Source organism: Desmodus rotundus, chromosome 6 (assembly GCF_022682495.2).
Source record: "Desmodus rotundus isolate HL8 chromosome 6, HLdesRot8A.1, whole genome shotgun sequence".
Taxonomy (NCBI): domain Eukaryota; kingdom Metazoa; phylum Chordata; class Mammalia; order Chiroptera; family Phyllostomidae; genus Desmodus; species Desmodus rotundus.
In genome coordinates, this window is record NC_071392.1 from 153,230,987 (window position 1) to 153,246,560 (window position 15,574).

At 50.0% G+C, this 15,574-nt stretch overlaps 2 protein-coding genes across 3 annotated transcripts in view; one reads left to right on the plus strand and one right to left on the minus strand.

Annotated features, from left to right (window-relative positions):
- The window catches only part of DOCK2 (dedicator of cytokinesis 2), a 355,926-nt gene that overhangs the window by 182,530 nt on the left and 157,822 nt on the right, over positions 1-15,574 (plus strand). The window lies entirely within an intron of this gene.
- The window catches only part of INSYN2B (inhibitory synaptic factor family member 2B), a 105,264-nt gene that overhangs the window by 14,593 nt on the left and 75,097 nt on the right, over positions 1-15,574 (minus strand). The window contains exons 2-3 of one of the 2 annotated variants that reach the window (XM_024576731.3): positions 3,678-3,764; positions 769-3,031 (exon numbers count right to left, since the gene is read on the minus strand). In XM_024576731.3, coding sequence (XP_024432499.1) covers positions 769-2,114 — 1,346 coding nt within the window. In that variant the 5' untranslated portion in view covers positions 2,115-3,031; positions 3,678-3,764. Of the gene's footprint in view, positions 1-768; positions 3,032-3,677; positions 3,978-15,574 lie in introns of those variants that run through there. The other variant, XM_053926255.1, reaches the window with a different exon arrangement.

Below are 15,574 nucleotides of genomic sequence, written 5' to 3' on the forward strand. Positions count from 1 at the left end.
CCAGCCAAGCATTCCGTGACTTCTTTTCTTTGCAGAATTGTGATCTCATTTCAGCCCCCACTGACTTGGTCAGTAATGGACTGGCCCACGCCAGGAAAGTGGTCAGTGGAGGGCAAGGTCAGCAGGAAGCTTGGTGGCCACCTCGAGTCCTTCGTGACAAACACACAAATGGCCAAAGTACTGTGCAAAAAAACAGTGGCTTGAGGGATGGGGTGGGGGGATACCTGTTTGCTATCATTTTCCCCATCATTAATCAACTGGACCCCCATCTTAAAATCATTTTGGACCCCACTGCTTCGTTGCCCCCTTTCTCCAATCTGTAGATGTTTGGAAACAAAAACAAATAGCCGTGGAAATCCACCAGAGCCTAGAATTGAATAAAACCAGGTTGGAATAAAGGGAGGACATTGGCCTGACTGGTATGGCTCAGTGGATTGAGCGCAGGCCTGTGAATTAAAGGGTCGCTGGTTCGATCCCCAGTCAGGGCACACGCCTGCATTGCAGGCTAGGTCCCCATTGGGGGATGCATGGGACGCAACTGCACATTGATGTTTCTCTCTCTTTCTCCCTCCCTTCCCTTCTCTCTAAAAATGAATAAATGAAATTTTTTTTTTAAAGGGAGGGCATTGCTTATGATTTGGGGAAGCAACAGAAACTCAAACATTTTGGGGACATTTTACTAATGGAAACCAATGTTCTCTCTCTCCGCTCCTCTCCTGTCAAACGAGTTAAGACGGTCGTTTTTAATATTAAAAAAATTCACCTTACCCTTCTGTGAGAGCCCGAGCTTTCTCCAAGTCTTGAATTACATTCAAAAGGACTTTAATTTTCTCTTGGTTCGAGTGCAGAGATTCCTCCACAGATTGCAGCCTGCCTTGGAGGTCACAGAGTTCGCCCCGTGCCAGGTGGATTTGATTAATTCCCCCAACCTCCCTGCTGCTCTGAAGTTTGGTCTCCCTCCTTGGAAGGGAAGATGGGAGGTGATCATTTCCTGGGCAACGGCGAGGCCCCGGAGCGTCTGACGGGGTGGGGGTGCTCGCCTCCTGCTCCTGACATGCAGGGGCAGATTTTGGTGCATTGTTGGGTTTGAGTGACGGCAGCTCCTGGTGACGGTCACTGGATGAAGAACAGTCTGACGCCCCTTCAGGGTGGGCTGGCTGGCCCAGGGAGCCTGGCGAGGGAGAGCTGTGAGTCCGTGGAGGTGAGGGAACCCACGTTTCCTTCGGCAGAGATGACAGTGGGCCAAAGTCTTTGTCACCAGAGTTGTCTTTGGGCAAAAGCAATTGGGGTTTGAGTTTCCCCGTGCCTGGTGTGTGGTTGGCACCGCTGGTGGCATTTAAGCAAGGGGGGGATCTTTCTGAATCGGATGGAAGCGCTCTTCTCCCATCGCCTGGATACATATCAGCCGATGGGTAGATGGAGTTGCTCATCTCTGCAGACCTGTCTTGGCTGAAAGTGGACTCCCTCGCTGCCCAGGAGGGACTGTGATAGATGTCATCTGGGACCTGAATGGCAGCTGTGGCTCTCTCTGAGGCTCTCCAAGTCCCTGCTTCCAAGCATATGCTGACAGGACCATTGCTTTGCACCTTGGCCATTCTAGGGAGAAACGGGTGGGGCGCTTTGACCCTTCGAGGCCCATCCTCAAGATGCTGAGCCAGCCTTAAGTAGGCAAGTTCAGAAGACACAATGTCCTGTTCGGAGAGGTTGCCGTTGACCTGGATGGCACTTTGGGGTGCCGTTGGCATTTCCACCAGGGACTTGCTGGCTGTGAGTCTCTTCCTTTTGAAAATTGGGAAATGCTTCCTGAGACTGGGGGAGGTTTGGATCGCGATGTTCCGAGAGCCCCCTGCCTTCTGCGACCCGGGGAAGGAGAGTGAGTAGGCGGGGAGGTGGTGGTGTCTGGGCGCCTGAGTCTTGCCCATCACAGCCGGGTCCTCAGAAGCGTGGACCTCCACCTCGGGGAGGCCAGGCGGCGCCCTGCTGGTCCCATCGTCTTTGAACCGCACCTGCTGAGACTTGCTCCTGCGGTGCTGTGGCTGCTTCACCAACTCCACTGACTCCAAGCTGTTCCGCTTCAGAAGCACAGGCCGCACTTTCATATTTTGCTGGGCCATTGAGCCTCAGTGGGAAGGATTGAGACCATACACTTCTCCTGGGCACATGTCCTTAGGTCTTCGGGGCAGCATCTGATGGGAGCATCTCAGACACCGAGATCTGCCAGCTGAGATGGAGTGACCCTTTCCACTGAGTATTGGAAGCTGTGTGGGCCATTCCCAGCCAGTAGAGTCTACTTGGGAGCTATCCGTGATGCTTCCCCTGCAGTTAAAATATTATTTCATTGCAGTGATAATTGCCACTTTGATAAACAATGAGTTAGGCTAATTATTAAACATCCAATCTACCAAGAGGGCTGGTGGGCTGTTTATCAAGAGAGGCTGGCAGGCGGCCCTGATCCTGGGAAAGCTTGCTGTCTTAAACAAAAAGACAACAAAAGACCACTTAGGGGATAGCGCCAGACTTCCCAGTGTGTGGGTTCCTACAGAAACCTGCCACGTCTGGAACAGACAGCCACCTTTGCCGGGGCATCAATTGCCAGGGAAAACGACATGAAACTTAAACACATCTCCTTTCCATGGCGTGTAAACAGGCAGAGGAATCAGTGACCTGGGGGTTGACTTCTTTGAGGATACATGATGCTCCTAAGGGAACGTCCCCATTTCTGTCAATCACAGATCCCTCCCTCAGAGCCATGGTTTGCTTTTGTGCTCTGCTCCTTCTCTTCAGTGAGGGAGACTCATCTTCCTAAATAGGCTCGCAAAACCCAGCGGGGTGTGACCAGGACAGGTTGGAGGCACCGGAAGGCCTGCAGAGGGCAGCGTCCCTGTCGTGGTTCATGCGTGGCTCAAGTTCATATGTCGGCAAAATGGCCCACGGCTGTAGCCTCTGGCAATCTAAGCTGAGAGCGGCCGGCCCTGGGCTCCGGGCCTCGGGGCCGGAGATTTGGCAGTCTTTGCCAGCAGGCAAGGAGAGTCTGAAAGGGAAGAGACAACAGTCGCAACTGAGAACCCGTTCCTGAGGCCCTCGGTTTCTCTCTAAATTCCAACCACCCAGCTGAGTGCTTCTGAGTGGGTGGTCCGGGAACAAGTCAACCTCACTGACCTTTCTGCTGTTCTCCTGGTGGGACAGTCACCACACGGCTGCAGGGCTGCGGCACTAAGTGCCTGTCGGCCCGAGTCATTTCCTCCTTCACTCCCGGGCAGCGCCAGCCGACTCCTATTCATGGGTGACGTGCCAGCCTTTCTAATGACTCCCCCCACCCCACCCAGCGCACCTCCAGGGCTAGACCAGGTCAGGACCCCATTCCCTTCTCATCACATACTTCACAACACCGGCTGTAGCTGTCCTCAAATAATCATGTGTGTGTGCATGTGTGTGTGTGTGTGTGGCACCTCTCCCCACTACTCTGAGAGCTCTGGGTGGCCGGGGCCGGAGCCATGTTATTCTTCTCTTGGGTGCTCCTTTAGGCTCCTTGGGGGTGCTTAGTGAGCATTTGTTCACGGAGTGGACGGCTGAACGAGGGCCCTTTGGAAGCAAAGGGGAGCCTGGGCACGGGGGTCCCGGGGTATCCTGCCCAGGCAACAGGACAGTGAATTCCCTCGCCAGGACTGTCACATTACCTGAGGACGAGATTCTCCCCAACGTCTTCATTTTCTCATTGCTTTCCAGGAGATGAATGAGCACAAAACTCTCTGCGGAACGTGTACCTTATGACAATAACAGTGACCATTTAATGAACTTGTATTTTTACCACGCTGAGGGCTTTGCATGCATTAATCATAACAACTCATTTACTGAGTACTCACTAATGAGCCAGGGGCTGTTCTAGCACTTTCCAAGCTGGAGCTCATTCATTCCTTCCTCTACAGATATGGAAACTATCATTATCTCTGTTTTACAGATGAAAAAACTGAGGCCCAGAGAGGTTAAGTAACACACCCAAGGACGCACAGTTAGTGAGAGAGAGAATTGGGATCTCAGCTTAAATAGTCCAGCACCATGACCTGTACACTTCACCTCTACACCCTGCCGCCTTCTCAAGATTGCATTATGTCATTTAAGCCTTATGACAAACCTGTCAGGTGTCAGGATTCTTATTGGACTGATGGGGAAACTGAGGCTCAGAGAGAGTAAGTACTCAGTGGAGGAACTGAGCAATATGACCCCAGATGCCTGCGATTCCCAAGTCTGGGTTCTTAGCTGTGAGGTCATGACTTTTCCCCTTGGGATCTGCCCTGAGTGCAGGCGGATGGTATCAGTGATTTGAGGAAAGAGTTTGAGGACCCCTGCAGGTCCAGAGAGATGCAGGGTGCTATCCCCTCACCTTGACATGGCAAAGTGAACCTGTTTGCCTTGAGTTCAAGAGATCACACTGGCGCGAGACAAATTTGAAGCATGCCTGGGTTGTGCAAAGGGTTTTAAGGGAAAATGAATGTGATAAAATCGTCCACCTTCTGTCTCTGGTGCTCCACCTGATCATAAAGGTTGAGACCTCTGACTTCCCCAAGCATGGGTGCTTCGCTCCCCAAACGTTCACTCTGCTCTGTCGGGGTACCCATTTTGTCTTCTCAGTCTTCTTCTTTCTCCAGGAATTACTAGATAATGCCCATGGCAGTTGCAGCTTTCCCAGCTCCCAGCTACCTGGGGAGGTACCAGCTAACTCAGTGAGGCAGGGCAGTGAGTGGCAGGTCCGGACAGAGAACAAGATCATCTACAATGCGAGTGAGTCGTCAGCTGGTCCGGAGGCCCCACAACTGCTCCTGGGCTGCAGAGCCCAGGTATTTATATGTCTGCTGCTGTGGATTCCTTTGCCCAATTGTGCTCTTCCTTCTCCCGCTCCCTAGCTGTTCATTAGTGCTCTGTTCCGGTACAGTGAACTCACTCAGACGACGATCGTGTGAAGCTGGTTTCCGTACGTGCTCGGGTTCAGGGCACGTCGATTGTGTGCCAGGCACTGTGAGGGCTGTTTTTCATGTACTCTGTTCTCTAACTCTGGTGGCTATCGTAGGAGCCGGGACTGTCACCCTCTCTTTTTTATAAATAAGAAGACAGGCTCAGTAGGTTAAGTTATTTGCTGCAGGTGGCCCACCTAGGAAGTGACAGAGCTGACCTATGAACCCAAGGACTGACCCTGGAGCCCAGGCCTGGGACAGGACTTCTTGTTCAAGGCTGTCAGGCAGGTCTTAACGTCCACTCACCTCCCCCCACCCCCTACCCCCCCCCCACCCCGTCCCCTGCACCTGCCCCCGACATTTTCCTTCTGAAAGTCAGCCCTTATTCTGGCTTTAGCCCTGCTTTTTCTCCAGGAGAGTTACATGCCCTGGAGATGTTTTCTTTTGATCTTCAAAACCAGTCAGGTTTCTGTTTTTGAAGATATTGCATGGTCGTGGGAACACTCTGAATAATGAAGATAAACCAAACAGGAAGAAGACACTCATCTGAAACCTCACCACCCGGAAAGAGCCACTGTGCGCGCACACGATTCAGTGAAGTTCACTGGGCTTCTCCCCGTGCAGCACCGGCACCGCGTTTTACACACCCTGCGTCCACGTGCAGGCTCACGGGCAGCCTCTAGAAAAAACTGAACGACGTGGAGGAAGTTTCATATCGTGGCTCACAGGTCCACACCATCCTTTTAAGTAGGCTCGTGGGACTCTGTTGTGTAGTGATACCATGATTTATTCAAATAGTATCCTTTTGTGGATATTTAGGTGGTTTTAAAGTATTTGATATTATTAATAATCCTGCAAATAGCTGGGTTTTTTTTTTTCTTGGTGAAACTTGGAGCACTTGCCTAATTATCTCCTTGGGGTAAATTCCTAGAAGAATTAGCAGGTTAAGGTACCCATACATTTTTACATTTTGTTGACATTCTCACTTTTCCTTCCAGAAACTTCTTCTAATGTACAACGCCACCATTACTTCGTGAGAAGGCCTTCTCAGCAGAGACTCTCTGTCACTGTGTTTAGCCAGTTCCTGATGATCTTTTCTCGTCATGGCCAATAACACGGCAGAACAGTTGTCTCTGATATTTCTTGTGAAATTTATTCAAGATCGGGCATTTTTCCTTATGTTTATTGGTTTTACACTACATCCGGTATAGGTAAAGAAGGAAAAGTTGAAAGTGACCATTTGAACAATTAAGCTAATATCGAAACTCTTGTGCCCTAGACATAACCTAGGAAGCTTAGTAAATACAACAATTTTTACTTGACAATATTGCATATTTTTATTCCAGTTCTTCTGCCCCTGGTGCCCACCATGACCTTTGCACCGACATGTCCAGGGGAGTAGCCTGGCTAAAGGGAATGACCTTGAATAGGCTTCACATCTCGAAGGCTGCCAGCTCGCCATTAATTGATGAGGAGTTCCCCGGGCCTAGGCGGTTAGGGCTTAATTAATGTCCTGGCCAGAGCCCAGAATCGGTCCCCAGAGCTGGTGGCAGAAGCCCATTGCACACCCAGCAGCGGGGAGCTATTGCTGATCTTTACAACACTTTATCCTTCCCTCCCTTGATTATTGAGTTATTGAACACTAACCGATTGTTTCTGTTCCAGCCATGAACCGCACCCGCTCCACGCTGGGTGGGCCTCATGAAATCGGTGGCCACACAGTAGCTCCAGGAATGTTTAATGCTACCTCTGTAGGCCACAAACTTTAGACTTCCTCTGGAATAGACTCCCAGTTCTCTGTCCGATTTCTGGGCTCTGCACTGAAGGATTGGGTGCCTAGGGCCTAGCTCGTGGTTGACTTGGACTAGAACCTTCCACTGTCTATTGCCTTGGCCTTTGTAAAACCACACAGCATTGCTTCCAGGATTAAATTAGACAATCTAAGTAATGTGGTTGGCATGTTGGTTCATCGGATAGAGTCAACCTGGAGGCCATGAGATGCTCATAAGTGTGTCTTACCCCTTCTCCTTTGCCTCAGGAGAGGAAACTGTAGGTGAATTTTCAGGAAGCAGTGTGCAAGAAGGGCACACCCAGGACTCCTGCCTTCTCCCTGCCCGTTCATATACTGCGTACCACTTGGTCATAGCGCCTGTCTCCCTGGGCAGTGATTATCTGCTGACCCTCGGCCTCCTCGACCAGACTGCAAACTGGTTGGGAGCAGAGACTGGTCACAGTCCACTCTGAACCCCTGGCCCTCACACCCAGCTTGACTCAGAGCTCATGTTATGTGAATTCTTCCCAGGGGAGTGAATATAATCCCATATTACCTTATCTCCCTTAGCTTCTATGGCATGGAAGAGTTGCATAGTTGGCATGGACTAATAGTTGTGTGACTGATTAATTAGGAGAAAACTGATTCACTCTCAACTTGCTTTCCCTTTCAAAGATGCATCATCACTAGGTCTCTGGGGTGAATCAATTACGTCTGTCCTTTAGCGTATGAGGTTTGCCCTATCTATGACTCATACTGAATTTGGTTAAACCTTATGGAGAACCTGTTATGACCTGGGCGCTGTGAGAAGCACGGTGGAGATCACGAAAAGGAATAGGACCCGGCCCCTATTGTAGCACAAAGAAGGGACCTTGAAATGCCACCTCACAAGGAACCCATCCCTGGGAGGTGGTGTGTAATGTTGTGCAGAGTTGGGGATGACTTGGATGTATTCAGATCCTGCTTCAGCATCGGTGGCACTTACATTCTACATGGGATTTAGACTGTATCCTTTACTCCAGAAGTCAGCATTGTTTTTTTCTTTAAAGGGCCAGATTGCAAACACTTCCAGCCTTGCCGGCCATACAGTCTCTGTTGCAACAATTCGGCTCTGCTGTACAGCAAGCGAGCAGTCATAGAGAGTATGTCAACAAATGGCTGTGACTGTGCGCTGAGAAAACCCAATCTGTAGCGCAGCCCGTGGACCAGGTTTGGGGGGGCGGGGGTGCGGGCGAGGCCCGTTTGCTGGCCCTACTTTGGATGGTGGGGCGTCATTGCTGGTTTCGAAGCAGGAGGAGTTGGAGTAGGCTTTTGTTTTTCAGAGAAGCCTCTATTTGCTGACACATTGCTATCTCCCTTCTCCTGCTGCGCGTAGAGTCAGTAATAATAACCCGGACTATTTATACCATACTTTACAACTTACTAAGCATTTTCCAATCCCATGTAATCCCTATTAAGCATGTCAGGAAGCATTACCCCTGTTTAAAGGAGCGGAATCAGACCCAGGAGAGTTAGCTGGCTCGTGCTAAGTCACAGAGGTGGAACTGGAATCCAAACCCCTTGAAGCTAGCTCAGGGCTGTAGTGGAGACCCCAAGTCCCCCTCCTCCGTTTAGCCCATCAGATGGCTCCCCTGCATTTAGCCAGCCTGATGTCTAACCACTTGATGTGTCGGCCATGCTTCCCCAGCTAGAGAATGCATTCCTTTCCTTTTCTTTTCTTTTTAAATCCTCACCCAAGGATATGTGTATTGATTTGAGAGAGAGAGGTGGTGGGGGTGAGGGAAGAGAGAGAGGGAGAGAAACTTTGATTCGTTGCCCACCATACATGCCCTAACCAGGGATCAAACCAGAAGCCCAGGTATGTGCCCTCACTAGGAATCGAACCCACAACCTTTCAATGTGAGGAACAAGGCTCCAACACACTGAACCACCCGGCCAGGGCTACAGGGTGCATTCTTAAAGGATAGGAATATGTCTTACACTCTTTTTATATTTTCCAAAGTATGAGTCTATGGGAGGCTTCCAAAATGAATACCCATCGCTTCGTCCTGGGTCTTGTGGTCTCCACATCAAAGTTGCCCTTCACCTCCATTGGTATTCAGCTGACTGCTTGGTCAAATCCATTGCCAAGCATTACTGCATACCCATCTGAAGTCAAAGAGTCCACGTTTGTGGCCCAGGACTTTGTCATTCCAATATGAAGTGTGCCCCAGCAGCTTTCTCAATAAGGAACAGAGGGGCCAATAAATTTTTGGGTCTGTCTGAATCTACACATTCCCCCAAATGGTCAAGAAGCCAAAGGAAACTGGCTTGCTTTCTGCAGCCTAGAGTTACTGAGCATGGGTGTGCTTGGAGGCAGAATTAGGCACCAAAAGGTAAGGTGAAGCTCAAAACTCAGACATTTGGAGTCTAGAAAGGTGAAGTGATCATGCAGTCTTTTTCTCATTTTTAAACAAGCCATGTTTGCCCTTTTCTCAGTTTCTGCCGTTTATACCCCAGTCTCCATGGTCGCTCATTTGTGCCACCAAAAGAGACGTTTCCATCCCTGTCCCCATGCCCATCCCCACATAGCAGCCAGAGTGAACTCTATGAAATCGAATCAGGTCACGTCAGGCCCCTCTTTGAAACCCTCCATAGGCATCCTATCGAATTTAAATTAAAATCCTAAGTGTTTACGAAATCTGCAAAACCTGTACCGTCAGGTCTTGCCTGCCACGCTGACCCATCTCGTCGTCCCCAGGTTTCTGTTACCTGGTCCCCGACCCTGGGCATGCCAGATTCATTCTCGTCATCTGTCCTCCCTGCTGGCTGGTCCTCTTATTGGACTGCTCTTCCCCCTTTCCGAGGCTGATCTTTCTGGCCAGGAAGCCTCAGCTCCAAGGATGTCCTCTCCAGGAGGCCTTCCTAGCTTCCTCTCCATCACAAGTCCCTCTGGGCAGCAGCGCCCTGCTCCATTAGCTTCTTTATTTATTTGTTGATTGGTTGTCTCTGTCCCATTTAGTGAGCAACCTCAAGAAGCATGCAGCATGCATTGAAAGAATGAGTGAATGAATTCTTATAGTTAGGGTCTTCAAGGAATCATACAACCTTAGAAAGAGAACAGAGAACTTTAAAACTTTACACCTTGGGGGACATCACATTCTGTGGTTTGCAGATCTCCTCTAGCAGTGGAATCATATTTCTAAATCCACACTGAATCCCAATCCATTATAATATCTGAGACAGAATAAAGCTGAGCTGTTCTAGAAAAAGTGTGGGATCCCTCTCCCAGTGTCTCTGAGCCACACCCTGAAATCCTAGGGCTCCAAGCAAGTTCAGCTTGAAATCTACTGAGGCAAACCCTCTCATTCTACAGATGGGGAAACTGAGGCTCTGAGCAGCTCTCTTCTACCTATAAAGGCCTCAAGACCAACAGGGACACCCGTTTGTATCCCAGCCCCCAGCATGGTCCCTGGCAGAGCTGGAGTTGGTTGAACTGTTCAGGTGATCTGCTGCATTGAAGGCAGAGGTAGAACAGGATGCTGGGTCTAGGGCCCCTGCCCTCCAGGGCAGCAGAGAGGTGGTGGAGGGACCATGGCTTCCATCTGGGTCTGGCTCAGGTGCCTCCTTTAGAACCCGAACTAATGGAGAAGCCTGGCTTCCTGCTCTCACATGGACGGGCAGGCCACCAACGCTATTTTCTTCTCCTACCACTCCAGCCATCTGATTACATTTGTCCCAAAAAAGGAAGATATGATCACCATCTTCCTCGACCTCCTCTTCATTCTCATTCTTCTCCTTCCTCTTCCTTTTGTTAAAAAATAATAAAATGTCTCGGGGATGAAAACCAGCATAGAAGAGAATATAGTAAACATAATAAACACTATTGCCCTGGCCGGTGTGGCTCAGTGGATTGAACACCAGCCTGCAAACTGAAAGGTCGCTGGTTCGATTCCTGGTCAGGGCACATGCCTGGGTTGCAGGCCAGGTGCCCAGTGAGGGGCCTGCAAGAGACAGCCCATTGATGTTTCTTTCCCACATCAATGTTTCTCTCCCTCTCTTTCTCTCCCTTCCACTCTCTCTAAAAAATAAATAAAATCCTTTAAAAAAATTTTTAAAAGCACCATAAACCCCCAGCCTAGCTTCAGAAAGAAAATGTCACAAATCCAGCTGAAACCTTCCTTCTCTCTTCCCTCCTCTCGTCTCCTCTATTTCCCTGTCCAGTCTCCCCCACCCTTACCCTCTGCTCTGTTTTCTCCTGCACTTTGCCTGCTGATTTTGTTCTGCATCTCCTCCCTGGCTCTTCACTCTGCCACCCCGCTTGCCCCCCTTCACCACCCCCTGCCTCTACATCCTCGTCCCCTTCTCCCTTTCTTTCCTTCCTCTCCTGCCCCTTCTCTTATATTCTCCTTCTCCCCTGCATCTTTAAAAGGTGCTTCTGGGTCAGTGATTCATTCCTTTAGCAGTTCCGTGTCAAAATGGGAACTCAATAGCTCCTGGAGGTGCCTCTCCTAGAAACCTTAGGGGGCCTGCCCTGCAGGGACAGTCTTCTGGGCCACACTGTTCCCAGCTAGAGGCCCTGGATGCTCCTGTCACTGTGTCTGAAAGGTCGCCTCCAGCTTGCTCTCTCTGGGGTGTAAGTTTCACTACCATCAGATGCCATTGCTGGCCAGTTGGTCTGGCTTCTTCTCACAGAGGAAAGAGCAGGAGGCTGAGCGAGCTCTCTGGGTTACCCAGCACTTTAAATTCTTTCCAGAGGTTTTTCTGATCTCTCTCCCTGCATTTCTGCCCCACTGTATCACTAGAGACATTTTCTTACCATTTTTTAGGTTATAGTGATTTTACTTTAAAGAATTTGATTTACTCTTCCCCGGGTCAGACATGGGGAGCTGCCTGCTCACAGAGAAGAACCTTTCAGATTGATCCTCAGAGGAATAACTCTGGGTGTCAGATAGGAGTGGGAACATAGCAGAGAGGGCCCTGTCTTAGTCCCCTCCTCCATCGGCTCAAATCAGAAAAGCCAACAAGCAGCCAGTGATTTGCATTGCTGGGAACAGATTCATTAGCAGGGTGTGGAGCCGGCTCAGACCCCTTGGTTATTTTTCAATGCCAAGGTGTTGCCATTTCTTGTTCCAGTGTCCGGCAGGGATCCAGCGGCAGTGGGAACTCCAGCTCAGCACCGCCTTCTTTGGTTGTGTGGCCCCCGGGAACTCTGTGACCCTCTTAATTAGCCCGAGTTTACACTTGGGGATCTCCTCCTGCCACAAAAGTTATTATGAATAAAAGTGGCAAAGTCTTCCCACTCTGAACAAATCCATGCTTCTTTGTAAACCAAGCAGACATATTTGGTTGACTAAAATATTGAAACTGGCACAAAAAATAAGAATGACTCCAGCACCCTTTGCTCTTTCATAGCAACACTGAGGCCTTCGAGTGTTTTCTGACTTCCTAGTCCGCTTTGGCCTCATGACCAGCTCCGCTGAGACCAGGCATTATCACTTGCATTTTGTAGATGGGGGATCTGAGGAAGGGAGGGGAAGACCTGCCCAAGATGAGCATGGTCTGGCAGGACCAAAAGGACCCCAAAACTTCCATGGGGCCCAGATGATATCCAGTGGCCAGCAGAGGGACCCAAGGGGAGGGCCAGCAGCAGTGGCCCCAGCGACACACACATATCTCACCCGCCAGGGGCAGCGGTCAAGCTGGGACTCTGCAGAGCTCCATCCACCCCGGCACTGCAAAGCGTTGGCAGGCAGCTGCAGACGGCTTTCCCGCTTCTGGATCCCTGCCTACACTGCAGAATTTTCCCAAGGAGAAGAGAAAGGGGGAAGCTGACGGTCTGATCTAATCACAGAGGAACTGAGACCTCAGCGGCAGCCAGCAGTTTGCAGAAGCGCAGGCTCCAGTGCTGCCAAGGAGCCCATCCCTCGTTTCTGAGACAAGCCAAGGGTGTGCTCCACTGGTATCATGTGCAGCACATAGTAGGTGTTCTATTTTTTACCATCCTTACCACTATGCATTGGGCTCCAGGTCACACAGAGACAGGACAAAATCCCAGGACTTGAAAGTCCCCGCAGGGGCTGTGGCAAGTCTCCAGCAGCAGCCCAGCCTGCACCCGGCTCCAGCCCCCTTCTCACTGCCCAGGGGAGGAGATGGAGAAAGGCACTGAGCTGGTGAGCCCCATGACTAGGGTTCTGGGAGTGTCTTCTTCCTGTCCCTGTCCTGGAGAGAGGCAGGGCACTCATTTATCCTCTGCAGTTGGGAGGCAGTTCACACGCCTGGAGTTCCCACAGTACTCCATGCATTACCAAGCCTCCTGCCTTTGGGGCTCTTGCCCTTTCTCCATCTACCCATCTCTAATAACAGCCCCCTAGAGTAGGGGTGGTATTCTATCTCCTGCAACAAAATACTTATAGTTATTCAGTGGGGCCTTTTTCCTATGTTGGCACCTATACTTGCTGAATGACCTACTACTAGTCACCTACTTCTCTGTGAATTCAGTTTCTTCATTTTAGAATGAGAATACCAGGCTTATGGAAAGAAGTATCTGGCATGGGATAGGTAGAGTAAGGATCAGCCAGCAGACCTCTTGGCTTCCTTACTCCTTTCCTATTTTCTAGCATCGACACTGTGCCCCGATTCTCCCCCTCCACCCTTGTCTTGCTTGAACATGGACCTTTGTACAAATGATATGGTCTCCAGCCAAGCCCTGGCTGCCCTCCACGATCCCTGCTGGGCTGATGTCTGTATCCCAACCCCATGTTTTAGTCTGGTTTCCTGGTCAGGGCCCAGGATTGGGAGGGACACCCAGAGCACATGTGCAGGTGACGAGGGAGCCAGAAGCCACTGCTGCCGGGGGCAGCGGTAAGCAACTCCCCAAGCCCACATCAACTTTCCCTAGGATGCGGTCCAGAACCTTACGGGGCCAGAGTTGCTATGGGTGGCTCTCTTCATCTGCAGTGCCAGGGCCCCTGAAACCCCGGGGGAAGTGGCCAGAAGTGGTCTGATCACTTGGGTGGTTAGGCACAGTGGACAAGGACATGCGTTCTGAGGACGGATTACCGAGGTTGCTCTCTGGCTCTGCCATTTTCTGAATCTGTGAAGTAAATTGAATTATTTAACCTCTTTGTATTTTGGTTCCCCCATCTGTAATATGTGGCTAATCATATTACTTCATAGGTTGTAAGATTTAAATGCAGTCACACTTAATGGCATTCAGAAAAGTACCTGTCAGGCCAGAGGCACTTCGTAAGTGTTGGCTCCTTTTATCGTTACTGGTTTCGTTGCTATTGGCATCATCAGCATCATGATCAAAGGCGAGAACCAACCAAGGCTTATACCACTCACCAGCTGTGCCACTCACACTCTCATCAGTGCAACCCAAGTATTTACCATTCGGCTAGCTATGGCACAGAATGCGTATGAGGATTGATAAAGTAGAAGCGGATGTATGAGATAGTTACAGTAAAGAGCAGATACTGTAGAACCAAAGGCCATAGTAACTGGCGGAAGAGAGGAAACAAAAAATAAAGCCAAGAAGGAAGAGAAAACCCAGCACAAACTTTGATGTGAGCTTCCTAGTAAATCATGGCACAAAGGGAAATCCGATGGGACATCCTCATCGTTACTGAGTGCTGGGAAGTATATTGTTTCATCACTAGAGACTTCGGCTCTAGGAAAAGCTTATCATGAGAATATTCATTATGAATTTCTTAGCAGATCTAACATTTCAGGCCTAAACTCTAAGAGAAAAGAGAATTCTGATGACATTTGAAAAGTATCACAGTAAAAACGGTTGAAGGAAGGGGAGCTCTTTAGCCCAGGAAAGGGAAATGGTGGGGGGTGGGGGGACATGATGTTCCATTTGAAGATTTCACTGCAACATCCAGTGCGGAGTAGCATTGTTCTGTGCTGTTTCTGAAAACAGAACCAGAACCCCGTGGTAGAAGGCCTCAAGGAGGCAAACTGAGTTTCGGCTAAAAACATAAATTCACCCAAACTGAAGTAATCCAACCATGTGGTGGTGAACTGGCCCGTGAAGTCGTGAGCTCCCTGTTCCTGCTGATGTCTGTACAGATGGCCACCTCTCAGGGCCATGTGGGGAGGTCCAGTGTGCTGTCGGGGAGCACAGAGGTGACCCCTGTGTCCCGGGCCACTTTCGTGTTCCCCAGGTCTATGTGACACAGGAGCAGGCTCTCAAAGGAAGAGACCAGCTTCCCCCCTCCCCTTGAATGTGGATTAACAACACTGACAAAAATTCATCCCCTACAACGCTGCTCACTTAGAAGTTAGGGGGCAGGCTGGGTAGAGCAACTAAATCACTCTTCAAAAATTATCAAGATAGAGACTGTTAGAAAACCATTTGTCCAAGCAGTCGTCAGCAGATTTGGGGAAACATTTTCCTTGTCAGAAGTGACTGTCACCTGCTCCTAACCTTCTCTGTGTGTCTCAGTTGCTACCAGCAGAAGCAAGTGAGTAGCCCCCAAGATCCCACAGGCCCCCCGGGCTCTCCTCCCCCCAGGCACTCCCCAGCGGGGCTGCCATTTTCTTCATCCCCACCCGGGTCCTTTCGGGAAGGGCCAAATCTCACCCAGCACCGTGTGATCTGTGTCTGCTGAGAGCCTCCCCACGGCAGGCAGCTGTAGCCACACACACACAGCCTAACTGCCAGGGTTTGAGTTCCAGCTCTATCCTCCACTAGCTTGGGGGTCTCTGAGACTCAGTTTGCTTATTTATAAAATGGAATGGGTAGGAGTAACCTCTACACATACATATATACAATTACAGTATAAGTTAAATGAGATGATCAAAGTTAAGCTTTTAACATAGGGGTTGCCTTATCTACTGTACCAAGGGTTGGAAAACCATTTCTCTC